The sequence below is a fragment of the Sciurus carolinensis genome, chromosome 4 (genome assembly GCF_902686445.1).
Source record: "Sciurus carolinensis chromosome 4, mSciCar1.2, whole genome shotgun sequence".
In the NCBI taxonomy this organism is placed as follows: Eukaryota; Metazoa; Chordata; class Mammalia; order Rodentia; family Sciuridae; genus Sciurus; species Sciurus carolinensis.
The window spans coordinates 72,740,002-72,767,086 of record NC_062216.1 but is presented as its reverse complement, the minus strand read 5'-3'; the positions used below and the strand labels follow the sequence as shown (position 1 = coordinate 72,767,086).

General features: G+C 46.9%; 1 protein-coding gene across 1 annotated transcript in view; it reads right to left on the bottom strand.

The window, feature by feature from the left end:
- Positions 1–369: 369 nt before the first annotated feature.
- Clstn3 (calsyntenin 3) overlaps positions 370–27,085 on the bottom strand; it is a 30,153-nt gene continuing 3,437 nt past the window's right edge. Inside the window, exons 3-18 of the mRNA XM_047551736.1 lie at positions 26,887–27,082; positions 25,256–25,464; positions 24,839–24,988; positions 24,405–24,590; positions 23,691–23,972; positions 22,768–22,880; positions 19,006–19,168; positions 18,321–18,377; positions 17,368–17,525; positions 17,086–17,234; positions 10,193–10,419; positions 9,748–9,918; positions 8,779–8,924; positions 8,470–8,605; positions 1,562–1,764; positions 370–1,332 (exon numbers count right to left, since the gene is read on the bottom strand). Coding sequence (XP_047407692.1) covers positions 1,192–1,332; positions 1,562–1,764; positions 8,470–8,605; positions 8,779–8,924; positions 9,748–9,918; positions 10,193–10,419; positions 17,086–17,234; positions 17,368–17,525; positions 18,321–18,377; positions 19,006–19,168; positions 22,768–22,880; positions 23,691–23,972; positions 24,405–24,590; positions 24,839–24,988; positions 25,256–25,464; positions 26,887–27,082 — 2,687 coding nt within the window. The 3' untranslated portion in view covers positions 370–1,191. The remainder of the gene's footprint in view (positions 1,333–1,561; positions 1,765–8,469; positions 8,606–8,778; positions 8,925–9,747; positions 9,919–10,192; positions 10,420–17,085; positions 17,235–17,367; positions 17,526–18,320; positions 18,378–19,005; positions 19,169–22,767; positions 22,881–23,690; positions 23,973–24,404; positions 24,591–24,838; positions 24,989–25,255; positions 25,465–26,886; positions 27,083–27,085) is intronic.

The window sequence follows — 27,085 nt, the reverse complement described above, 5'->3', positions numbered from 1 at the left end:
AGACAGCAGGGTTGCCTGCCTTCTCCCTGAACTCCCAGCCTTGGAGCCCATGTGGTCAGGCAGGATGTTCCAAGTAATAGGGAGAGGCTGGCGGTGTCCCCTACAAAGCATGCAGCATCTGTCCAGGTGTCTGTGGCATTTCCTGAGTTGTTTGTTATTTTATGGGGGTACTGAAGGAAGGAGACAGTGAGAGCCACCTACCCCCATATTACCTTCCCACTAGCCTGGAACCCTAGGGATTTATCTGTCAGTCCTACCCCTTCAGACCTGAATGGCCCTGAGACCCCAGAGCCTGCCACCCACGCCCACACAGGATCAGGCAGGTAGAAGGCAGCTCCTTGAGCTTTTTTCTTATTGTTTTATTTGAAAACCCTAGGGTGTGTCCCCTCCCTCGCCACACCCATCCCCTTCCCTCACCCCAGGACATGACGATGCCACACGCACACACAAGGCGGTGAGCTGCACACAGGAACACAGGGGCTGCGCTCACGACAACATTGAAAAAATATACATTATATATAATACAGCCGGGGCTCCCACTCTCCCTCCCATCCCCACAACCTAGCCACAAGCAGGTCATGAAGGAAGGGGCAGGAGCTATAGGACCTCAGGACTGCAAAGGCAGGAGGAAAGAGGACAACAAAGGAAGGAAACGGGGAGAGGTGGAGGAGCAGGGATCCCCAGAGTGAAATGGAAATAGAGGAGGGGATCAGAAGAGAGGCAGGGAAGGCCTGGCCTTCCTCCTCCACAGAGCCCAGGGGAGGAGGGCATCCCGTGGACGGGACAGAGTAGAGAAGGGCAGAGCAGAGGATTTTCCTTGATCCCGCCTGTCCCAGCCATGGCTAATGCCATCCCCTCCCCAATACAGTGCATGACTGGTTGGGGGCAGACAGAGACATGGTAAGCCAAGGGGGCAGCTGCCATGGGAGGCAGAAAGGACAGCCAGAGTCACCCAGCCCAGATGCCACAGGGAATGACAGCCCAGAGACAGGAGGGGTAGGAGGGAGGAGAAAGGGTTGGGGCAACTCCAGTGGGGTCCACTGGAGTTTTGAGACTAAAGGACAGCTCTTCTGGAGAACTCTCTCCCTCTCGGTCTCTCTTCTCTAAGAATGTCCTTCTCCCTTTCTTTCCTGGGCGTCTCTGTCTCACCCGGGGCAGAATTCTTTCTCTCTCTGGTCCAGGATGTAGGCCTTAGTAGCGATGTGGAGGGCTCTCGATGATGCGTCTCTCGTCACTGCTAGGGGAGTCAGCTGCCTCTGAGTCACTGCTGTCCTCCTCCTCCTGCTGGCCACCAGCAGCCCCCGCCACACAGGCTTGCCGATTCTGATAGGACTGGAGAGGGTGGAAACAGCGAGGACAAAGATCACACCCCAGGGTCTCTCCTTTAGGAGTCAGGCCTCCCTCAGTCCCCTTACTCCGCTCCCACCTCACTCCCAGTCTGAACCTTCTTCATCCCTGCTCACTGCAACAAGAGCTTTCACATGGGACCCAGGGGTCTTGATTGGGTATGTTCCAGGTGAGCTTGACTCCATACACCTCCCCATTCCTCAGAGCCACTCACCTCCATAGGATTCACAATAATGGTGAGAGCAGAGTCATCCCAGAAGAGGTCCGGGTCTTTGGGGTCATTGGAGGCCCCTGGGGGTCCACCAGTCCCTGAGACGCGGCGGTGAAGGGAGTGGATGCGCACAAGGCCCAGGATGACCATGAGCACCAGGAAGCCCACACACACCACAATGATGAGCGTTGCGGCACTGGGGACCACTGTGGGGAGAGTGGGGAGGTCAGCATGACACAAGTGGGGGCCTCAGGCCCAGGGAGGAGGGGGAGGGGTTTGGGGGAAGAGGCTGCCAGGCAGAGGAAGTCCCCAGTTAGGACAAGACAGCATCCACAGTAGCCCAGAAGAAGATAGCCTGAGAAACAGAATCCACTAGGTAGGACAAGAAACAGGAGAGGGAGGGAAGCAGAATGGCTACTGCAATAGCCAAGGGGAGCCACAGACAGGAAGGCTGATGGGAAAAGGGAGGCAAGGGCAGGGGAAAAGAAGGCACCTGACACCGCCCTGCCATGAACAACCCTGGCATCAGCAGAGACAGAGGACAAGGACTGGAATCTGCATAGTCTTTCTGCATGTGCCTTACCCAGACACCACTCAATCTAGGAAGCCCAGTACCCAGAGGAAACAGAACAGAGCACTACAGAAGCTTGATGGACAGGAGGGGAAGCAGACTCCCAACTTAGCCTGGCTGCTTGAAAGCAGGCCCCAAGACTGGGGACAGGTCCAAGGGGCAAGGAGAAACCCCTTCTCTTACCCACCTGATCTGGGCTCATTCCTGCTGGGTGACACCTCCCTTCTTCTTGAGGGCTGGAGGCTCCTGGTGGTTTGGGGCTTCTCCCTAGTCATCTCCCCCTGAGGCAGCCCTGTCTCCTCCTTGGCCCTCCCATGCCTCTGACCCTGCTGCCTCACTTTGATGCCCAGGTTCAGGGGGGCAAGGACCCTGACAGGCAGTGAGAAATGGAGGGGCACAAGTACTTTCACAAGGACCCTTGAGCTGATGGCAGCAAAGCAGATATGCATGCATAGGTACATACCCAGGAAGAATGTGTGGGCACACAGCTGGACAAATGTTGCCATGCCCCTCAACTGAGCTAGGCCTCTGCCAGCCTGCACACCTGCCCTCACCAGATACCTGGCAGCCTGCTCACACCACGGGATTAATAAAATCCATCTAAGGGTCTCCAGCAAAGCATACAAAAGCCATATAGGAGACATCACCCAGCTCCCTGCCAGCTGAGCAGACCAAGCAAGCCCCTGAAGGAAGATGTAAACAGTATAGACTTGGGCCGTGAGGGCTACAGAGCAAACAGCCCTGTACACAACTCTGCCTCTTTTCTGCAAACACATACACAACACTCGGAGAAGCATGAGGAAGCAAAGAGGGAGAGCCCACAGTACCAGGGACAGCAAGTGTAAGTAGAGACCCCACAGACACAAGCCCAGGCCCAGAGCCCTTGCGGGCATCTGGGTCACAACACGCCACATAGGTTCACACCGCTACATGGCAGTTCAACCCTGGCTTAGTCTGTGTGTGTGTGTCCTAGACACACATACACACACACACCCACAGATTAGCAGTCACATAAGCAAGCCCCCAGAAGTGCATGCACACACACACACACACACAATTACATTCCAACCCAGTTCCAAATTTACCCACATTACATGATCACACATCAAGAGACAGAGCAAAGCACAGAGAAGCACATGGCACAGGAGCCCCCCACCACACAACCTGCTGTAGACCCTTCCTCACCAGCAGTCAAACACTCCTGCTGCCACCCGCTCCAGGGCCAACCAGGTGAGTGAAAACACCAGGCCTAGGCAGGCCAGCCACCCACGCACCTCCCTGAGGCCACCCAGATGGCTCTCTACCAAGTTGATACCCATCCTGACCCGACCTACAGCCCATTTGGAGCCACTTGCAGAGCACAGCTGGCTCTGCAGGGCAGAGTGGGTAGGCTTCCTGGGCACTAGCTCAAAGACAAAGATTGGCCTGCCTGGATCAGCATTCCTCAACTGGCTGGAGATCAGGAAGGAGGAGAGAAGGGGACAGAGCTGCCCTTTCTGCGCATCTGCTCCAAACAGTCTCTCCCAGGTCTCCAAGTCAAAGGAAAAGACCTGGTGGTGGGTGACCCACCAGCAGATGGCCCCTGTGGCTAAACCCAGGCTCTAGAAGGAGTGGCGACGCCATCCTGTGGAGTCGGCCCACAGCAGGTGAACAGGCACTATGGGCACAACAAGAACAAGCCACACTTCTGGTGAGTGCTTTAATCAAAAGCATTTGTCCTAATGGGCGTGGCACACGCCTGTAATCCCAGAGGCTCAGGAGGCTGAGGCAAGGGGATTATAAATCCAAAGCCAGTCTCTGCAATTTAGTGAGGCCCTAAGCAACTTAGTAAAATTCTGTCTGTAAATGAAAAATAAAAAGAGCTGGGGATGCAGCTCAATGGTTAAATGCCCTGGGGTTCAATCCCTAGTACCAATAAATAAATTATCCCTCTGAGTCCCTGGCCTGGTAAAGGAAATGACAAGTTGATTCTAGGAATAAGGAAGGACCATCAGAAAGACAAAATGCAGATACTCTGTGTAGCCAAACAAGTCTGGTTAATTAAGTTAAGATGAGCCAGGAGACCAGGGAGATGGGAGGATTTTTAGCTACAGACAAAAATTTACATTTAAGAAGTCCAGTCAACATTTCTTGCTGCATTAGATCCTAGCAGTTAATTCTTCCCTTGAATGACCTCTATGGCTGACCTTAAGGGGCGTTTTAGCAAATGGCCCATGTAATCAGAACAACACTATTGAAAGCCCTGTCTACAGCCCCACATAGTGCCCTCTTTATGAAGAAAGAGAGAAGTCTTCTGATCTCAGTCCCAGAACTTCTCTAGAAATTCCAATTGGTCCCTGTTCTATGACTTCCATAACTTCTCAGGTTTCCTTTTGCTTTAGCCACAAGGAAGTTCAGAATCAAAATTCTGCTCTATACTTGCAACTGCGCTGCATCTAAGAGTATGTATTTTATAAACTGACTTTATTCTTTTGCTTCATTTTGTTCTTCTTTCATCATTATCCCTTCCTCATTATTTCCTAGTTCATATTCTTTTTATTAAGTGTCATTGTTTTTTTTGTTTGTTTGTTTCGTTTTTGTTGCAGTACTGGGAATCAAACTCAGGACCTCATGTTTATTAAGGCAAGTGCTATACCACGGAGCTACAGCCCCAACCCTTTTTCTTTTATTTTTACACAGGGTCTCACTAAGTTGCTTAGACTGGTCTCAAACTTGCAATCCTCCTGCCTCAGTCTCCCTAGTAGCTGGTATTACAGACGTGTCATTGCACCAGATGTGTTGTTGTTTTTTGTTTTTTGGTTTGTTTGTTTGTTCGGTTGGTTAGTTGGTGTTTGGGTTTTTTGTTGAAATAGGCTCTTGCTATGCTGCCAGGCTGGCCTTAAACTCCTGGGCTCAAGTGATCCTTTCTGCCTCAGCTGCCTAAGGAGCTGGCCAATGCCCCTGTGCTGGCTCATTTTCTTTTAATCCTATTTCTTCATGGGTCTTTCTGCAAAGCTTCAGGTAATTGTAGGAAACAGTAGGAAAATGACTTCCAAACTTTTCTGCCCAATGAACTCAAGTAAGGATCTTTAAACTCACTGATACCTGGTGTCCTCAGCCCCAGACAGTCTGATCTCATCCATCGGATGTCACTTAAACACCAGGATTTTTTAAAGCTCCCCAGATGACTCTGATGTACATCAAAGTTTGGAACAACTACATAAATACATAAACAATGTCTTCATCAACTCAGACAATCTTACTCTCCCTAACCATAAACACCCTTAATCACCCTCTCAAATTCTCAAATTTACATTCTTTCTCATGCTCCTCAAATTCAGAGAAGACCTTCTTCTCCCTATGGTCCAAGTTCAAACTTTACATATCCACAAAACCTTCCCTGACTGTCCCAATACACACCAATCTTAGGAGCTGCAAAGAAACGTGCCTTAGTTCCACTGGAGGAGATCACATCTCTGCTTCTACACGATTACAGCTGGATATTGTGAAACCACAGTTCTGCAACACCACTTTTGGACTTGGGAGGTGAAAGGGAGGGAGCACCTTGGGGAGTCAGAAAAGGCATGTGAAAAGGTCACCTGAGACCTGAGGCAATGTCCTCAGGGAAACTGTGAACCCTGTGCCCACTCAGGCTGAAATAAGGGAAGAAGGAAAAGCAGGCTGCTATTCTAATTAAACTCTAGGGGGGCGGGGGCTGGATGTGGCGGCCACACCTTTAATCCCAGCGAGTCACAAGGCTGAGGCAAGAGGATTGAAAATTCAAACCCAGCCTCAGCGATTTAGTAAGGCCCTAAGCAATTTAGTGAGACCCTGTCTCAAAATGAAAAATGACTGGGAATGTGGCTCAGTGGTAGAGCACTTGAGGTCCCTGGGTTTAATCCCCAGTTTCACCCCCACCCCCAAAACTCAGAGGAAAGCTTAGTTGACCCAGACACTGGCTTAGAACAATGGACAAGAAGCCTGAGCTTCACCATAGGGAGAAAAGGAGTTAACACCTGTAAGCATCAGCCCCACTCACAGCATCTCTGGCGGGTAGTGGGTGAGAAATGCTGCCTATGGGACCAGTCAATGCAGGGCAGCTGGACACCCCAGGGGAGGAAGGTCTGTAACATTGGGCTGGGGTTGCAGCTCAGTGGGATAGCACTCGCCTAGCACGGTGAGGCACTGTGTTTGGTCCTCAACACTGCATATAAATAAATAAAGGTATTGTGTCCATCTACAGCTAAAAATATTAAAAAAAAAAAAAAAAAAAAAAAAAAAACAAGGACTACCTCACCTGGGGTCTCCTACCAAAAAAGAATAAAGAGGTTGTAGCTCAGTGGTAGAGCACATGCCTACCGTGTGTGAGGAGGCACTGGATTTGATTCTCAGTACCGTATATAAATAAATGAATCAAATAAAGGTCCATCAACAACTTAAAAAAAAAAAGAGAGAGAGAGAGAGAGAGAGAATCTTATCAGGCCCAGAAGCACACCCAGATCTCCAAGAAAAGAATGAGAAAAAGAACTAAGGAGTCATAGGAGATATATATACGACTAGCTCCAAGTGTTTAAAAAAAAAAAAAAAAAGACACACATACACACATACACACACACAAAACAAAACAGGTTTCATTTGTTAGTATGTCTAAAATACTGGGTGAAGTGTCTTTGAACCTTTGCAACTTGATTATGCCTTATATCCCCTCTCCCTTCTATTCCCATCTACTTTGCTGTAACAAATCGCAGTAGAACTGACAGAAAGGACTCTGCAGCTGTTTTTGTGGAGACAACCAGTCCCAGGGACAAGGAAACACAGATACAGTGTAGGTGGAGGCCACTCCAAGAGACCAGACTGAATACCTGGGAGGACCAGGGGAGCTAGCCTGATGAAAAAATTTTGGGAAGCCCCTCAGGAGCCCCAAATTAGGTACAACTCTAAAGTAATGAGACTAAAAAAGCATAACCATGTGAGGAGAAGGTTGAGGGCCATGGTTAGTGCACATGCTTTGGAATCATGCTGCTTGGACTTAAATCTGGTTCCAACTTTTTTCTAGCTGTGTGCTCTTGGGTAAGATACTTGACCTCTTTGTGCCTCTGTTTCCTTATATTTAAAGGAAGTACTATTTCATTTTTTGTTTGTAATGGCAAAATGAGTTAATATATGTAAACCCATTAACACAGACAGCAAGAGCCTGTTTGTTGGTATTACCATTACATGTATTGAGATGAATGCTTACATGGTACTGTTCAGTGACCCTGAACTTCCCTGAAGAAAGCATTTGTGGAACTCCCTGGGGAGTTGGTTTCAGAGTCTGTCACAACCCTTTGACATTTTTCCAAAAGTGACAAGTCTATGACCTTTGATAGTGGTTTTAATGTTTTAAAAAGTAGAATGATATCCAGAGCCAACTCTAACAAAAGTAGATGATGAAGTTGAATAATACTGAACTGGGTTAAAAGCGAAGTAGGTCCCCAAAATTACAAAAATAAATGTACCTCCTGAATGGGCTTTGAAAAAAAATTCTAAAGAGGGATTCCAAAAATCACTTTCAGCAATGTCAGCATCATTATTCATTTTTTAGTAATGAAGACTTGTTTTATAATATTAAGTATAAACATCAGGTTACAAAATAGTTTGATCTCAATTTCTAAAAAGAGAAAAATAGGCATAGAAAAAAGACTGGAACATAATACACCGTAAAGCAAGGCATATTTTTTTTTTCTGTATACTTGTATTTTCTAGTTTTTCTACAATTGAGCAATGTGTACTGGAAAATAATTGTACTGTGGTAAAGGACCATGGTTGGGAAGTGAGATTGCTATAAAGGCAGCACTCCATCTGGAGGTAACACTTTGCATATTTTGTTCTAGAAATACTCTTACGACTTTACAGATAGCACATAATGACACAAGTAAAAGTACCAACTCTCTCCTTGAAGACAGGAATTGTATCTGTTCTATAATATTTTATATCCCAAATAGCATCTTAGGATAGTGCTAGTACCTTATAGGTGTTTAATGAATGCCTGATAGCTCCACTGCAGAGGATCTCTAAGTCCAGAGCTAATTTGGGAGAAGGTTCGTCAGCAGAATAACAGACACCTAAGCCACACACTTATGATTCCAGGCACAAGTGTCCCTTCAGTAACTCAGGGCATAACTTGTTCACAAGGGAGTTAATGACTCAGCAGGATAAAGGGATTAGTCCACAGCTGTCAACTAAAACAGGTATCACAGGCAACAGAATCAACTGGCCTCCCCTCTCCTCTCCTCCCAAGGGTGGAAGGGAGTAAGTAATACCAGTGACCCCCTCATGTGCCACCCACCTCTCTTGCCAGGACCCAGTTAGCCTTACGTACTGGAGTTCCGGTGGGAGCTGGCCAAGCTGTGTCCCGCCATCTCAGGAAGAGGCTGGTGACCATGGTGCAGAAACTGCTGGGAGCTGAGCACATGGCTGGGGTGGGCAACCCGGTTCATGCTGTGCAGAACATTGACCTGGGCAGAGGGAGGGCTCTATGGGCACAATGCTTCTCCCAAAGCCCCTCCTCACCCTTCAGAGCACAGCTCCATATCTGAAATCCTGCTCACCACTATCGAGTTGAGTCCACCCCACCCTCGCTCCTTGCCAGGGGATAGTAGCTGTGGAAAAAAGGAGATTTTCTGGGTACCTCCACGATGAACTCATTGCTGGAGTAGCGGCCATTCATTTCTGAGCAGGAGAGACGAAATTTCCTGGAGTAAAGGGCAGCTCCATGTCGTAGCCGATAACGAGCCTGCCTCAAGATCTCTTCATACACAGTGATGCTCTCCACCCCTGGGGAGGAGGTAGACTCAGTGCAGGGCCCTGGACTCCCACTAGCTGACAAAGCCATAGAAGGAATTTTCACACCCCACAACAGGATGTATCAGAGGAAGAAATGCTCCCCCACTCCCACCCCACTTGGACGGACTTGAGTAAAGCAACTAAGGCTTGTCCTTCTCTACTAACTCAGTTACTTCTGGGTAAGAATGAAAAGGAGGAAATAAGGATATCCTGCAAGACAGAAGGGCAGAGGCAAGCAGAAAGGAAACAGGGAAGACACAGCTTCAGTGAGGCCCTGGGAGGGAAAGACAATAGGAGGGAACTGGTCATAGCACCTTCTTCTGTTCCCCATGAGGAGGGCCCTTCAGAGAACAGCAGCCTTCCTTTGCAAATCACCAAAGCATCACTCCCCACTAGTCATTATGAGATGAGCACTTAACTTAAAGCTATGGTGTGTATGTGAGACAGGGAGATGGAAGATAGAGAAGATGACCAGTGCTACCAAACAGCTAGATGAGCTAGCTAGTCTGGGAAGACTGAGCCAGAGGAGGAGAGAGATGAAGGAGATCTGAGGGAGAACACAAGTGGAAGCAGAAGTGGAGGTGAGCCAGACTATGGAGAGGAGAGGGAGGAGAGAAATTGCCAGAGGTCACACCCCAGTACACTTCCCCAATGGGCAATCTGGAAGTCAAAAGATCTTCCAGCTAGGAAGGTACAAGTTGGCACTTGGTCACATCCCTGGGCCTGGAAAAAGGACACTCTGGGTTTCCTAAGTATTTAATCAAAGGGAGAGGCACACACACAAAAAGAGGACAGGCTCTCAGGCCCCACTGACCAGCAATGGTGAGGTAGGCTGATGTGTTGGTGAGCTCCAGCCCTCGCTGCTGCAAGGACGCCATGTCCAAGAGCAGGCTTTCCCGCTCAGGGTCTAGGTCATCCCCCACCAGGGAAATTTCACAGCCATCCAGGTTGTGCACAATCTCATCCGACATACGCGTGTCTGTCACTGGGTGGGAAGAGTCAGGGTCTGGGTCAGAGCTGGTTCCACTGAGGTTCTGAAGTCCACCATTATCATCATCACCTTATAGCCACTGGCCCCACCCCAAAGGGCATCCTTAAGGGAAATCAGTCTTTGTTTTCATGATCATTCCACAGTGGTTTCTTTACACCCATGGGCCTCCCACCGCTCTGTTTCTTAAGTGTGAGTTGTACTAGTCAGTAACCCCAAAAGGTTACTAGCCCAGACATCTGGATGATGTCGCTTCCTGGATCATCCTCACCTGTGCCCTGCCAACTCTCGTCCTTTTTGGCTTCCACCTGGTGAGAAATGGAGCAAGTGATTTGAAGATCAGGGAACAAAGGGACCCCCTCAGGTCCCTCAAAGTCCGCAGCTGGGCGGGCAAAATGAGTGGTGCCACTCAGCAGGATCTGCGGGGCATCGGGCTGAAGAACCACCACGTAGCCCTCCACTTCAGGGATGGAGACACAGGATTCTTCGCTGAAACATCTATGTGAGAAAGGAGAAATAAGCAGTTGGTGACCCCATTGCCCCCTCCCTGAAAATTGTTTCAATCCTCTGGGCCTCCAGCTCTACAGTGCAACCCTCATGTTAGAGCAGAGTTGGGGAGGAGACGATGTCTCTGCACCCCAATACCCACAGCAAAGATGGAGGGAAGGTCTCCTTTCCTGATAGGACATCACTACAGGAAAAGGTCAGGGACAGAAAGGGAGATGGTCCCAATCTGCGGGGGTGATCACATCATCAATGCTATGCCCCAAGACTATGGAATGTCTGTCAAGTTTTATTTTAATGAAAAATAAACTGAACTGACAAAAATGTATATACACACACAGTTCTTCACCAGGGAGGAAAATTACATGGGTTCAGTATAATATCTGGCAGATATGTGACCCAAAATTTTAAAATGGGGAAAGGTGGAAATTCTATCAAGGGAGGTCCTCTTCCTTGGTGTATCTTCTATTCTCTGATATCAGAGATACTGACAGGGAGGTGAGATAATCTGACCTTGGACCTAGATCCACCCCCTGCAGCTTGGTGATCTGGGCCTTGGTCCTGGAGGATTCTGCCAAGCCAAAGCAAACTACAGGACAGCTGCTCAGAGCTATTCCAAGGAGCACTTCCAGTCCCACCTTTTCCAAACCTCCTTTTCCCACCTCACAATCACATAGCATTAACCAGTTTATGAAGAGTTTTGCCCATAGTCTTTCATAGTAAACTTGCTTTGATGTTGTACAATAGGGAGAAGGCACCTAAGCTCTTAGATCAAGCATCTGGCCACAAAAACTTGACAGTTTAAGAGTCAAGGTTTAAACTAAGGTCCACTGATCTTTCCACTAAACTGAAGCCACTATTTAGGACCTAAGTTTTCACCAAGGGAATTTATTTATAAAGAAGTTCCATAATATATTTTTCATAGATTTTTCAAAACAGTATGTGTTGGAAATTTCAACCCGAATACAACAGTGCCAGGAGGTGGGTTCTAACAGAAGGGGTTTAAATGGTGAGGGCTCCTCCTCATGAGTGGATTGATGCTGATTATAAAAGTCTCATGCTATGAATTTGATCTCTCCCTCTGACTCTCACTCTCTTTCTACCCTTCTACCATGGGATGATGCAGCAAGACAGCTCTCAACAAATTCCAGTCCCTCACTCTAGGACTTTGAAGCCTCTAGAACTATAAGAAACAAATCTCTACTATTTATAAATTACCTAGACTCAGTTATTCCATTATGGCAACAGAGAACCAGCTAAGGAAATTAATAACAAAAAAGTAGAGTATTGCTTAACCAATGCCTAAAATATGGAAATAGTTTTGGAACTGGTTAATGGGTGGAGGCTGAGACAGTTTTGAAGTGAATGCTGGAAAACAGTCTTTACTGCCATGAATGGAGCATTAAGGGAATTCTAGTGGGGGTTCAGAGAGAAGAACTATAGAGAAAGAATAGAACTTCTTAGAGATTATTTAAGAGGAGATGATCAGAATGCTAGTAGAAATATGGACAGTAAAACCATTCTGATGAGGTCTCAGACAGAAATGAGGATTATCTTATTAGAAACTGGAGTAAAGGCAATCCTTTTTATAAGTTGGCAGAGAATCTAACTGAGCTGTATTCATGCCTGAGGTTTTATGGAAAGAAGCATTTAAGAGCAATGAACTGGAATATCTGGCAGAAGAAATAGCCAAGCAAAATATTGAAAGGGTTGCATGACTACTTTTAACCACATATGGTAAAATGGAAAAAAGAAAGAAATTATTTAGAGCTGGAATTTATAATCAGGTGCAGTGGTGCACGTCTGTAATCCCAGCAACTCTGGAGGATTACAAGTTCAAGGCCTGTCTCTGCAATTTAGCAAGACTCTGTCTCGAAATAAAATTTTAAAATGGCTAGAAATGTAGTTCAGTGGTAAAGTGTCCCTGGGTTTGATCCCTAGTACCAGAAAATAAATAAATAAAGATGGAATTTATAACTAAAAGGGAAAAAGAACTATGAGATTTAAAGGATTCAAGTAAAGAATGAAAAAGGGTGCTAAAGTATGACCAAACAACTCTCTAAAAAGGAATTAGCATGAATAGAAAGAAGTAAGGTAGCTGGGTGCGATGGTGCATTACTGTAATCCCAGCGACTTGGGAGGCTGAGGCAGGAGGATTGTGAGTTCAGCAACTTGACGAGGCCCTGTCTTTAAATAAAGTATAGAAAAAGGGCTGAAGATGTGGTTCAGTGGTTAAGTGTCCCTGGGTTTAATCCCCTGTACCAAAGGAAAAAAAAGAAAGAAGTAAGGTGTTAGGCATCAAGACAATGAGAGAATGTCCCCAAAGGTATTTCAGAGATGCTGAGGCAGTCCCAAGTGAACAACCCAGGGTACCCAAGAGAAATCATCATCCTCAGCCTTGTGCCACCGCCAGTCTTTGCTCCCCACATGCTGGTGCAGCACCCTTGACCATCCCAGACTCAGCTTAGACCACTTCTCTGAAGGGTGCGAGCAGTTAAGTCTTGGTGACATCCACATGGTGCTGACTTTGCAGGTCCTTAAAATACAAGAGCTATGGGGTTATGGCTTCCTTCACCTAGATGTCAAAGCATGTCACAGATAGCAGGGAACTCAGGAAGAGACTTCTCATAAATACAGAGCCACTGCAGAGAGAACTAAGTGGGTCTACAGCTCAATACCCCTGCAGAAAGTCCCCACTAGGGTCATGCCTAGTGAAGTCATGGAAATGCAATCACCATGAGACTCCAGAGCTACAGAGCTACCTGCCTCTGACACCAACCTGGAAGAACACAGGCATGAGACTCCAAGCTGTGAGAGTTCCACATGGGCTGAGCCCAGCCAAGCCCTGTAAGCGGGACTACTCAAGGCCTTGGGGGCTGAATCCCCACTTCAGTGTGTTCAGGAGGTAGCACATGGAGTAAGATTTAACTGGAATTTTAAGATTTAACGTTGTTTGTTTTTGGACTTGCTTGGGACCAGTTACCCTTTTTCTTTCTTGTTGTTCCCTTTTGGAATGGGAATGTCTATATTATGCTTGTCCCATCAGTGTATTTTGGAAATAGATAACTTGTTTAATTTCACAGGTTCACAGATGGAAGGGAATTTGCTGCAGAATGAATCATGCCTTGAATCTCACCCATCTCTGATTTAGATGAAACTCTGGACTTTGGATTTAGAGTTAGTACTAGAATGAGATAAGACTTTGGGGCCATTGGGATGGCATGAACACATTTTCCATGTGAGAAAAACATGAATGTGGGGGGACAGGGGCAGAATGCTATGGTTTGAACATGTCCCCCAAAACACATGTTGGAAACTTACTCCCCAACACAGCAGTGTGAGGAGGTGGGGCCTAGAGGAAGGTCTTTTTAGGTCATGAGAGTTCCATTCCCATGAATGGATTAATGCTGATTATAAAGGGCTTGAGGCTGTGAGCTCAAATTCTTGCTCTCTTGCTCTCCTCCCACACATAACACTGCCCTTCCAACATGGAATAATGCAGCAAGGAACCCTATCCAGATGATGGCCCTTCAATCTTTAACTTTCCAGCCTCCAGAACTATAAAAATGAAAAAAGAAAGAAGAAACTTGATTCTTTATAAATTACCCAGTCTCAGGTATTTTGTTATAGCAGCACAAATTAAGACATTCCCCTTTGAAAAAACAATCTTCACAAGGCAGTGTAGGGACTGTGGTCCGTATGCTTGTGTGTGCTAATTGAAATGATTTTGCAGAAAGGATTTAATTATCAGTGTTACTGAGCATGCCCAAGCTGGCTGTTAGAGCCAAAATGGAACAAGTATACCCTCAACAGGTATGATGTGCCCAGAGCCCCTGAAGTTACCAAAGCCCAGGACTTCCTGAGTTCCTGTACCAGAAAAATAACTCTAACAGGCATCTCCAATGCAGTGAGTAATCCTGTAGTACATTACTGCTCTGGACACCCAAATAAGAATAGGAAGCTATCCCTGACCCAAAGAAACTCATGATCTGGTAAAGAGATTAGGTATGGCACCCAAATCTTAGACCAAATGGACCAAAGAAAAAACCATGAGAGCACAGAGGAAAGAGAATGGAGTAGGGCACTTGGAAAAGAAAGGTACAAATAAGTCAGGAAAATTAGCAATTGAACTAGCTTTGAAAGAAGGTTGGACTTTGCCAAGGCAGAAGGTAGAGAGCATGGTGAAGAGCACACTAAGGGGAGCAGAGGAAAGGCAGGCCAGTGCCAGATGGTTCGGGGCCTTAAATGCCATGATAAGAATTCAGTTTATAAGTTTCATGCCATGGACATAAAGTCATTGGTATCTTTTTCATCAGGAGATCATGCTGATCAAAAATCAGATTTAAGATCACTTACCTAGCTTCAGGGTGGAAGGTGTACTAGAGCTAGATCACCTAGTTAGGAGGCAATCGGCCAGGTGAGAGGTAAGGAGAGTTTGGGTGGGAGGGGCAACAACAGAATCAGAAAAAGAGAAAACAGATTGCAAACACCTAGCACAGAGGCAGGACCTGGATGACCTGGAAACTCCACCTGGTGTGCAGAGGATGAAAACAGGAGGAACGAAAGATGACTAAGGGGTTTCTAGCCTGGGTTATGTCAAGGACAGAGATGCCACTAGAAAGAGAAGTTAGGGGGAGTAGCTACTTTGGGCAGTGGTTAAAGTTAATTATTTCAGCATTAGCTCATCTGGGTTGAGGTGCTGGAAGATCATCTGGATAGAAGTTACAGAAAGCAGGTGTAAATTCTAAAGATGTGGAAAGAAGACAAAGTTGGAGAAAAAGGTGTGGTTTCCATCTGTTCCAGGGTTCAGACCATGAATCGACAGGCCTCCAAAGAAACAAAATAAAAAATGTTTTAATCTTAGAGAAAAGTTGCCTTTAAGCATTAACCAGTCACATAAATCTGGTTTTACACGGACAGAGGTCCAAGAACTGAATACTAGAAGTTAGGGAAGTCACATGGACAAGGACAAGCATATACATCAGAGAAAGGGAGGCACTGCCATGCTCTGTCTCTCCCTGTTACACACATGCACACACATACACGCACACAATTTTTCTCCTATAAGGGAAGTATTAGGGTGGCACCAATCACATGGTTACCCTAGAAATGGAGAGAAAAGAGTTCTCAGTCTTAACCTCATAAAGAAAATATCAAGGCCTCTTTCCTCTTCTAAAGAGCTAAAGTTGAGTTCCAAGCCCTTGGATAAGCCTCTATCCTAGATGTGAAAGAGGTATAAGGAATTCAGATGAGCCAGTAAACAAGAAGGATCTCAGCTCCTCCTTCTGTGCTTGCAGAGCTCCACCCCGCAGCAAAAAGCAGTCCTCCCTTCTGATGTGGCTCCTGAACTGAAGGAAAAGAGACAATTCCTTGGTCTCTGAGGGATTAAACCCTTCATAATTAGATGGCAGCCCTTAACAACTGGAGTGCTGACTAGGGTATGGCGGGGTGCATACTCGGCTCTCATCTGTGCCATGTGATCTTCAATGACCTGTGACCTTTCCCACCATGACCACACCATGGATCAGCAGCCCAATTCCCAAAAGCTATTGCCTGCCTTCTACAGCTCTAATTGTGCAGCCTATTAATCTTGCCCAGAGCCCTCTTCCCTTTAACCCCTACCAAGATAAAGATACCTCAAAGATGTTGATCTTCAGACAGCTTATGGAGAAATTAAGGTAGAGCTGTGAGAACACAGGAATCCTGACTCCTAAATCCACCCACTAAATGAGAGTATCTCCCCAAAACTTCCCCACAGACCATAATAAGGGGTGAATATAATAGTCAACATTTACAGAAGGCACTCTACTAGGCACTCTACTCTTTGATCTGGGACATATCATTTCATTCTCATAACAATCCCATGAACTAGATTCTATTAATATCCCTTCTTTATAACATTTGTCAGATACTAAAAAGCTAGTAACAGACCCTGCGTCCTTAACTATTATGCTTTCATGGCCTCTCAATCTGCATTTTCAAATTCCTAATATGTACTTAAGTCTTGAAATAATCTAATCTTTCTTTTAATAAATTCAAAATAATTTACTTAGAATTCAGAGGTCAAAAAAATTCTCTATAAAACACTAGACACTAACTATTCTCTTCTTTTCCATCCGATAGTCTCAGTTCCAACTACACAACTGTACCATCCTACTGTGAAATCAGTCATGGAAAATATGTTAATAAAAGGGCATGGCTGTGTTCCAATAAAACTTTATTACAAAACAAACAGTAGACCAGATCACACGTTGCCAACCCCTAGCTTGGATCCTCCTGTTTGACTTTGGAAGAGCTTAGTGAAGCAACTAGAGCTCACTGCTTGCTCAAGGCCATCCAGTCAATTAGTGTTGCGTCATGATTAATGTCAGGTCCCCAGCTCCCAGTCTTCTGGCTCCTACTTCACACATCTCATAGAGGCATTGAGAAGATCAAACCCCCCAAATCCTGAAAGTGTGACTTAGTGGAACGATAATGAACTGGTTATGAGTCTAGACCAGATTCTTCTACCAACACGACTATATGACCTTCAGCAGACCAGCTGTCCTCTCTGGGGGCCCAGAGGGTAAGGCATGGCTAGTTCTAGGTGACATCTTAGGCCCAGGAGTTGAGAACTATCTGACTGTGCTCTATGATTTGCCCCGCCCACCCAACACTCACTTGACTGCAGTGGTGAGGCGCAGGGGCCTGACGCCGGGCGTGGCAAAGCGCAGAGTGTTCATGTAAGCCACATGCTGCAGGGCATGGTTGAAGGTCTCCACATCATCCCCCTCCAGGGTGAGCAGGGACTGCGAGGGGTTCACGTGGACCTGGGCCCCAGACACAGACACAGCTGAGAGCAGGACCAGGAGGCAGGAGAGGAAGGGAGCAGAGGTAGAGAAGTGGGGAAGGGGAGGGGCGGGGGCATGCCGGGAAGGAGAGGGCTGGAGGAAGGGGCTATACCTTCATGCCTTTGCCCAGGCTCTCGAAATCCCTATAGTCCAGCCCCTCCCGACATGCATAGAGGCACTCGATGACCTCGCGGCTCTCCAGGCGACCTGAGCGCACGCTGAAACCAGCCAGGTAGCCATGGAAGTAGTGGTGGATCGGCAAGGGGTCTCCTAGGGCAGGAACACAGGAGCAGGCCCAGCGGTGAGAGGAGGAAAGGGGAGGAGGGAACAAGGACAGAGGCTGAAAGAAAGAGGAAAGAGACAGCGAGAACGAGACGAAGACTTGAAGAAGAAAATGAAGAGGAAAAATATGGAAAGAAAAGAGATGAGAGGTGAGAGAGAAGTGAAGATAAGGGGCGGGCTGGAGAAGGGAGAAAGATGAGACCAGAGACGGGATGGGGTGCGGCTCCGTGGTAGAGCTTGCCTAGCATGTGCCTGGCCTGGGTTCCATCCCCAGCACTACAAAGAAGACAGGATGAAGCTGGGGGTGGAAATAGAAGCAACAGAAATGAGAAAAGCTTCTGAGAAGGAGAGAGAGAGAAGAAAACCAGGAGGACAGGAAGGTGAGTGGAAAAACCGAAAGGAAAGAGGGAGAATGCAAGAGAGGGTGTTCATAGTGGCATGCAAGGAGACCAGGATGAATGTGTGTGAGCTTCACAGATGCCCAGCTCTTCCCCTCCTGCATGTCTGACTCCTGCCACCTCCTTTCTGTCATGTGAAAAGCCAGCAAGAGAAACCCTTTCCTATATTCTGTGGGCAGGAAAAAACAATCGAAATCCAGCCAAGCTACGGCTAGCTTCTTTGCTCCAAGGAGACCGGACTTTGCTAAATTTCTCTGTGACTCCGCCCCCTGGTGGCCGTCATCAGCAACTAGACAGGCTAGATGGGACTTAGGTGAAAAAGGTAGCACAGATCAGAAAGCTAAGATGAGGACTTGCTGGCCTCCTGTTCATACACACGGAGTACCTTGGGTGGTGTCTGTGCTGTTGTCTCCTCCCTTTTCTTTCTCTTTGTTCTTCTCCTCTGAGGACAAAAAAAAAAAAAAAAAAAAAAAAAAGTGACAGTGAGCTAAGGTTGTGGAGACAGATTGAAGAGAAGAATGAGAGTCTTCCTCTCATTCTTCTGCCTAATAGCACCTGCAACCTCCAAGCTGAGTCCCAACCCTTCTTGTGTCATGTCTCAATTTCAGGCCTCTGTTATAGACCATCCTCCAAATACATTGCTGAGAAAACACAGGAATCTTGGTAAGACACATATGTGTGCCTCCAAAAGAAAAAAAGGAAAGAAAGAAATGGCTTAGAAGTTAGAAGGTCGAATGCTCTGAAGGGTTACTGTCCTCCAGTGGGGGAATGGATCATCATCACTTCAGAGGAATAAAGTGGGAACTGGCTGAAGTTATGGAAAGAAAGATTCTAGGGACACCCAGAAGGAAATCCACCAAGTCAGAGGTGATGACCCATGAAATGGGAGTGGATGTAGAGGCCAAGGTCTCCTCCAGTGGAGACCATTCAGTCACCCTGCCCAACTGCAGGGAAATGCAGGAAATGGCCTCAGCTGCAGGGTCAGGCTGCTCTCTCACTCCTGACCAGCCTATGTCCCCTCACCAACCCTAAGCCACTGAGTTTTTACTGAGAAGATCAGGGAGACTTACCAGTCCAGCAGGCCCCGATCATGAGTGCAGGTTCCCTTCGTGGTGGGTGGATGAGGCCATTGTCATGGATGAGAGCAGGGTCAAAGGAGATGCCATCAGCATAGAGAGTGACTGTGGGGAATTCCAGGTTCAGAGCATAGTGGTGCCACTCATCATCGCAGACCTGGGGGAGCAGGGTGAGGGCAAGAATCTTTCAGTTTCTTCCTTTTCTGGGAACTAACCTCAAGCACCACTTCATCTCCTGAGGAGGACAGTCCAACATGTTCCTAGTTCTACCAACAGGGCTGCCTTCCCAGCTCAAGGAATAACATCCTTGTCCAAAATCTATCAGGCAACCAACATAGTATGGAAAATTCCACTAGTCAGGTAAATCTTTAAAACTATAGTGATGCACTGTGAGGACTCAGCAGGCCGTAGTTGGCTTTGAAGATGGAGGAAAAGGCCACACCAAAGAATGTAGGAAGCCTACAGAAACTGGAAAAGGCAGGGGAATGACTTCACCCCTACACCCTCCAGAAAGAATGGCCCTGCTGACACTTGGTTCTTAGCCCAGGGAAACCCAGTCAGATTTCTAACTCACGGAACAGTAAGATAATCAATTTGTGTTTTCTTAAGCCACTAATGTTGTAGTAATTTGTTATAACAGCAACAATTAACTGATAAATTCCAATGCAGTAAAATATACATATGCAAAGAGTCAGGTGCATTGGCATCCACCTTGAGTCCCAGAAGCTGAAGCAGGAGGATCTCTCCTGAGCCCAAGAGTTCAAGGTCAGCCTGACAACACAGGGAGACCTCATCTCAAAACAAACAAAACACTATAAACATAAAACTACGTTGTGAATAGATTTTTCTAAAAAAAAAAAAAAAAATGTAGGTATATATGGCACTGGACTCTCTAGGGTAGTTTCTAACCCAACAGAATCACTGAAACCAATACTGCTGCCCTTTGCATTCTCTTCTAGTGTCAGTCAGCTGGGGATGGGGATGGCAAAGGAAGGAGCAGAGCTCTCTGCCTTATCGACCTCCAAAGTTTAGGTTCCCTCAAGGCTCACACCTAGGCCCTCTCCCCTCTCTTCCTAGGATTTACCTTATCTATTCCCCATGGCTCAGATACCATTTTATGCTGATAATTCCCCAGTCTTCATCTCCATTCCAGGGCTCTCCATTTGGATGTCTCACAGGTCTATTTTTTTGGAGAGGGAGGTACCAGGGATTGAACTCAGGGGCACTCGACCCCTGAGCCACATCCCCAGCCCTATTTTATATTTTATGTAGAGACAGGGTCTCACTGAGTTGCTTAGTGCTTTGCCTTTGCTGAGGCTGGCTTTGAACTTGCAATCCTCCTGCCTCTGCCTGAGTTGCTGGGATTACGGGTGGGCACCACTCCTCCTGGCTCACATATCTATTAAATGTAACGTGTAGGATGAAAATCCATGTCCCTTCCACATTCCCTCGGTTTTTGCTGGGTAGAATAACAACTCTACCATCCACATGTTTGCCCAAGTGGTAACCTAGGAGACATCTTCAACTTTCTTTTCCCTCATCCTCTACATTCCAGTCAATCAGCAGGTGCTTTGGCTCTCAGGTCCAAACAGAACTAAGAGCTGTGGGTTCCTGTGCTGGTCTCTCTATCTCCCTTGTCATATGCCAGTCAAGTCCCCAGCCCCTTTGTGGGGACTATCTGTTCACTGTCACTTTTGTCTCCAGTACAGTCCTCCCACCATTGCCAAAACAATCTTGTTAAAATGTAAATCTGATCAGGTCATACTCCTCCTTTAAATCCTTCAAAAAAGGCTTCCTATCCCTCAAAGGACAAAATATAAACTAACCCCAGTGACTAAAGTCTACTGTACAACCTGATTGTTGCCCATCTCTCTAGTCTTTCCCTCTTGTTCACTGTGCCTCAGCCTCACTGGCCTTGCTTCCATGCTTGGAAAACGCTCACCTTTTTTCTGCCTCAGGGCCTTTGCATCTGCTCTTCCCACTACCTGGAACACTTAATACTCTCCTCTCAGTCAGCTAGTTCTCATCCTCTAGCATTAAACTAAAATTTCCCCTCAGCCAGGCATTCTCTGGATATCCAATCTAAGTTCCTCACCCACATCCTATCTTCCCCCACATTCTATCTCAGGTCCTTGTTAATTTTACAGTACCTATCATAATTGATGGTTTTGTATGTCTTTTTAGATTTGTGGGTTTTGTTTGTTTGTTTTTTTAGTGCTCAGGATTAAACCCAGGGCCTCTAGCATATCAAGTACATACCCTATCACTGAGCTAACACAGCCCCATTTAGTTTTTAAAAATCTTTCTTCTCTTGGGGCTGGTGTTGTAGCTCAGTGGTAGAGCACTTGCCTAGCATGTATAAGGCACTGGGTTCTATTCTTGGCACCACATATAAATAAGTAAAATAAAGGTTCATTAACAACTAAAAAACTATTTTTTTAAAAAATCTATCTTCTCAAGGGTCTAGGGGTATAGTTTAGTGGTCGAGCACTTGCTTAGCATGCACAAGGCCTTGGGGTTCCATCCCCAGCACTGTAAAACAAAAACAAACAAACAAATCTATCTCCCCAACCAAAGTGTAAACTCAATGAAGTCAAATATTTTGTTCCATCTTCAATTCCATTATATCCCCAGTACCCAGCAGAACAACAAGAACTTAATTGACATTTAATTGATGTTTTTAATAAGTGAGAGTAAATTAAAGAAAAATGGGAAGGGCAAAGTAGATTATCAGCAATGTGGCAGAAAGAGCAAAAAAAAATGGCAAATGGCAGACTTTGTTTTTAAAAGAGTGGCATGAACAGCAAAGCTTTTGCAGGTACCCTCAACTATCCAGTTTGTGAATTTTCAAAGCCCTTGTTTCTCTTCTCTCTCTTACTTTCTGCTTTTTTTTTTTTTTAAAGTTCTGTGTTTATTCAGCCACTCTACTATAGCATGCAAGAAAAATAGAAGATGGTAACTCAAATTAGTCTTTACTGGTCCTTGTGTTCAGCTTGGAGAATAAACTGAATAAAGAAAAAGCTACAACTGTTGGTTCATGAGAGGATTTAAATTTTTTGATCCACTTTTATTAATTCCCCATAATAGTGAGAATTACTATGTATAGAGTGCTTTTTAATCTATAAAGTTCTGTCATGTAATTTAACCCAACAACCACCCAGGGATATAGAATCCTTTTTTTTTTTAGTCATTGATGGACCTTTATTTTATTTATTACTGAGAATCAAACCCAGTGTTTCACACAGGATAGGCAAGTGCTCTTAACACTGAGCTACAACCCCAGTCCCTATAAAATATTTTTTATCTCTATGTAATAGGTTTAAAAAAAAAAAAAGCCTGAATTTTAGACATATTAGCCAAAATTTCATAGCAGGCAAGTACCCCGACAGGACTCAAACCTAACCTGTGTACTTCAAAATTATTTATTTTCTTGGTTAAAACTCTTGAGAGTCAGGGACGTGTACTGCTAAGGTTCTCCTTAAGAAAGAGATGAAATAAAACAAAGGGGGAAAGACAGTCGGTCGACCTTAGTGTTAATAGTGATTTGTTGCCTATTTCCTTTGAATCCAGGAGTTCTTACCCTAAGGTACAAGCCTTGGAGAAAGAGAACCTGGGAGTAGAATGACAGGGAACGGAAAGAAGCATGAAAGAGGGGGCACAGGCAACCCAGAATATGTGAATCCCTTCAGGGGACCTTCTTTCCCTGAACATTAGTTACATGCACCTGGCCTCCAAGGAGCAGGGCACCAGCCTCACCTGTTCCAACTTCCACAGGAACTTGACCGGGCGCGCGCTCTCAAGCAGGGGCCAGTAGAGGAACGCAATTCTGCAACCATGGACGGTCAGCGAGTAGTGAGAGAAGCCATCCTCTGAAGTGACAGGATGGGGAGAGGGGTCAAGCACAAGGCCACAGGCAAGAACAGCAGTAGGAAGAAGATGCCGGATGCTGCTGATCCTCTCATGTGCTCTTGTTTCCCTGCTCTCTAGTGTCCTCTCTCCCCCCTCTCTTTCTCTGTCTTTGCACACACAAACACACACACATACATGCATACTCCAATGCAAGTGACAACTAGAGCTTCTCAGGCACTGGTTGCCCAAAGGAGGAACGCTGGCCAACCTGCTCCTACCCCCACTGGTCCTTTGGTTAATATACACATCATGGGGGACAATCCTTTTCAGGTCAAGAGAAATGAGGTCAGAGAAGTGGCTAGAAATAAAAGAGTAGGTCAAGGCTGAGTCCTCCCTAAGGAGCTGTGCCACCACAGTTGAGGAAGAGGGGTACTCGGAGTCAGTTAGCTCTTAGTGGAGGAGAATGGCATGGGGGTAAAGAGGAAGAAATGGGCATACCATTACCCAGACTTTTCCATTGCAATGGTTCATGGGAGTAGAGATGGGGTAGTCAACTATCTGATGGGATGCAGGGGTATTGATCAGACAACTACAAATGAGATTGGCAGTGGCCATGAAGAATCTCGTTGCACCAGAGCAGCAGGATCTCAACATGCCATGTTGGGGATAAATCACAGAATTTCAGGAAATATCAAAGCTGGTACTTTTATCAAAGCATGTCACAAATGAGAGAGGAAGTGACCTATTCACAGTCACACACAGGGCAGTCACAGACTCAGGACAAGAAGCTAGTCTCTCACTCTCAATCCAGTGCTCTGAGGAAGGCTCACCATTCTGGACTGTGTTACACACAATGGTTTCCTCTTCCTTCTTGCCCTTGTTGGGAGTTATACCATGCTTCATCCAGAAGGACAGGGTGAAGTGGTCACTGAGGCCATCCTGGGGCCCGGAGCCCAAGCCAGCTGTGCCACCCAGAGGCACCTGCACAGCTTGAGTGCCGTTGAACCAGTAGATAAGGCTGCTGTCTTGGCTGTAGTGCACCGAGAGCCCTGCTGTCCAGTTGGCATTGGGGCCTGGCATGGGCAACAGATCCACCTCCCCAGTGGCAGCACCTGCAGGGGCCCCAGGAGGCACAAGTGTCAGAGCTAAGGGACAGCAGATAAGGGAATGGGAAGGAGGCAGGGAAAGAGGGACTGATGGGAAAAGATTTCCTGCAGCTAGTCTCACCCCCTCTTGTGAACTTTCAAAGAAAGGAAAGGGATGAACCTCTCTTCTGGGAATCTCTCTCCAGTTAACTCAACCCATCCTCCACCTCTTCATGTCTCCCTACCATTGTTCCATAATGTGTCTGGTGACTAGTGAAACAATTATGATCTTTGCCAAAAACATATCTACCTGCCCTTAGACCACAGAGCTAACTACATACCACAGCTCCAGGCAGATGACCAGAGAAGATATAAGGGGATTCTTAGGAAATCGACAAAGGTGCAGGATGGTTGGAAAGGGACAAGCCTGAGGAGTGTTAGGGGAGGGAGTACACGCACCACACAGTTTCCGCAGTGCCCGCTCTGAATAGTTGTCTCGGTCACAGCCCTTGGCCACATGGCTGGTCTGCAGCTCTATGGTGGCCTGAATGTTCCAGAGTGGTTCATCACAGGTCTCCAGGCGGATACCAGGGAACAAAGCCAAGCTGCCAGCGCCTGGTGCATATTCAATCCTTTTGTTCCAGCCTGCATGAGTGAGACAAAGAGTGAGCAGTGGAGAGAGAAGGTAAGGCAACCTCTCCTATCCACTCCCCTCCTGCCATGTCTACTGACAGTCTCAGGTTCTTAGGAAAATGGTTTGGCAGGAGTACATGCCTGGCTGCAAATATGTCCCCCAACCCCTAACCTAGCCCCTATGGTTATTGAATGGGACAAAAAGAGAAGCCAAGGTGAACGAAGATTCACAAAATAGGTCACAGAGCTGAGCGCCTCACCTTGCCAGCTGGGTTTACAGGTGGGCTTCACCTGGATCTCCACCTCAGCATCATCTGCTGCTCGCTTCTTCCCACAGTCATAAGCAGTCACCGTAAATTTGTAGAGTTTCTCACCACTATATTGCAACTTCTCTGTGTTCTCAATGTTCCCTGGGGCACAGGAGTGAGGGAAGACAGAGAGGGTCAGGTGCACTAGAGAAGGCCCAGGGAGGCAAGGGGAAGATTAAGGAGTTAACTGAGCAGTAAGTGGATTCATCAGCAGGAAATGGAAAGGAGCCAGAGAAAAATGGCTCCATTTGTAGGAAGGAGGGTGCAACAAGGATCTGAGGGGCAGAAGTAGAGAACACAGTGCTGGGTTGTCCTGAGGAATGTGGTGCACAGGCCTGGGCAGCTGAGGCACAGGGAATGTGGACTCACCATCATTGTCAATGAGGAAGGGGGTGTTGGGCGTGAGGATCTCATAGTAGCAGATCTGGCTATACTGGGGAGAGCAGTCACCATCGATGGCTTCCACCCGCAGGATGCGATCATACAGCTTCCCCTCTGTCACTGCAGCACGGTACAGCCGCTCCACAAACACGGGGGCAAACTCATTCACATCGTTGACCCGCACATGCACAGTTGCCCTGCAAGCACCAGAATGGGAGGAGGAACAAGGAAGTGTTAGCGAGTTTCTATACACCAAGCAAGGTGCAAGCAGAATTCCACATGGAGAATGGGAGCTGGAGGGAGCCAACCTATCTCTAAGACTGCTCACCCCCACCACACAGAGCACTGGGCTATGCCAAAATCATGCCAGAGACAGGGCAACACAAGGAAGAGGGCCCGAGGAAAAGGTAGCTGAAGTGAGGGATAAGGAACAATCTGCAGGGGACACCAGGAGCTGATATGGAGGACTTCAGTACAGAATGCTATAGGTTAGGTTGCCATGACCAGAGGTGGCACAAACCCAGCAGGTCCTTCCTTCAAAGGTCAGATCCAATGGGATAATCAAGACACAGTAAAAGCCAAACTAAAACCAGCCATAAGAAGGGAAGTGGTATTTGTACAAGTTAAAAGTCAGCTGGGTGCAGTGGAGCACGCCTGTAATCCCAGGGACTCGGGAGGCTGAGGCAGAAGGATCACAAGTTCAAGGTCATGCTCTCAACAACTTAGCAAGACCCTCAGCAACTTAGTGAGACCCTGTTTCAACAAATAAAAGGGACTCAGCGTTAAAACACCCCTGGGTTCAACCCTTGGTACCAAAAACTAGAAATAAAAAAACAAAAACATGAAGTCGTAAGTCACCTGACACATCAGCATAGTACGCATGAGCCATGGGCTGCCTTCCCGCATGTGAATGAAATGTGCATGTCAGCTGTGGACCCTCTCCATTCATGCTCTTACTCAGGCAAGCAGAGCTGGGTCTAGGTCCTACATGCTGAGCCCTGACCCTCCTCAGGATCCAGACCCAGAGGAAAAGGTCCTCTCTCTAAATGGGAAACTGAGTCACAAAGAGCATTTTATGTCTAATGCTTCATAGTGGCCTAGGAATCCTGACTGCTGATCTTTCTCCTCTTCTCAAATGGAAAGTGAACTGGAAACGGATGTAGGTATCTGGGACCCAAATCTCTTTTACCCCCTTCCCCACCGCTCACCTAGAGCTGTGTGTTATGAATTGTGTGCACGGCACACACTGCAAAAAGACTAGAGGGGGCAGTTGAAAGGGATCTGGATGTGTGCTGAATGTGTTCATCCTCTTCCTCCTTGTTGTCTTCCCCATCACCTCACCTCCCACGTACTAGGCCCTTACACAAACCATCTCTAATCTTCACAGCAACTCTCCATTTTACAGATAAGGAAAAGCAGGTCCAGAAAAGCTAAATTGTCCAAGCTCATAAGAGGCAAAAGAAGAATTTGATCCCAGTGAACTCTGCCATGCTGAATGTCCTTAAACCCTATTAACAATGGTGGTGGGGTGGATTTTCAATGACACATAGACAGAGGATGGTAAGGGGCTTGGGGTGGGGGGTACACAGTACATGGGGCAGGGGAAAGGCTTTCCTCACTTGTGGGACTTCTTGGTGTTGGCCCCGTCAGGACCCTCGCCACAGTCGTAGGCTTGGATGGTGAAGGTATGCTCCTTCTGGGCCTCACAGTCCACCGGCTCCTTGGCCCGAATCAGCCCTTCTCCAGTCGCCTTGTCCAGGATCACAGCCTCAAATGGCACCCCAGACCCATGGAGCCGGAAGCCACAGATCTCACCTG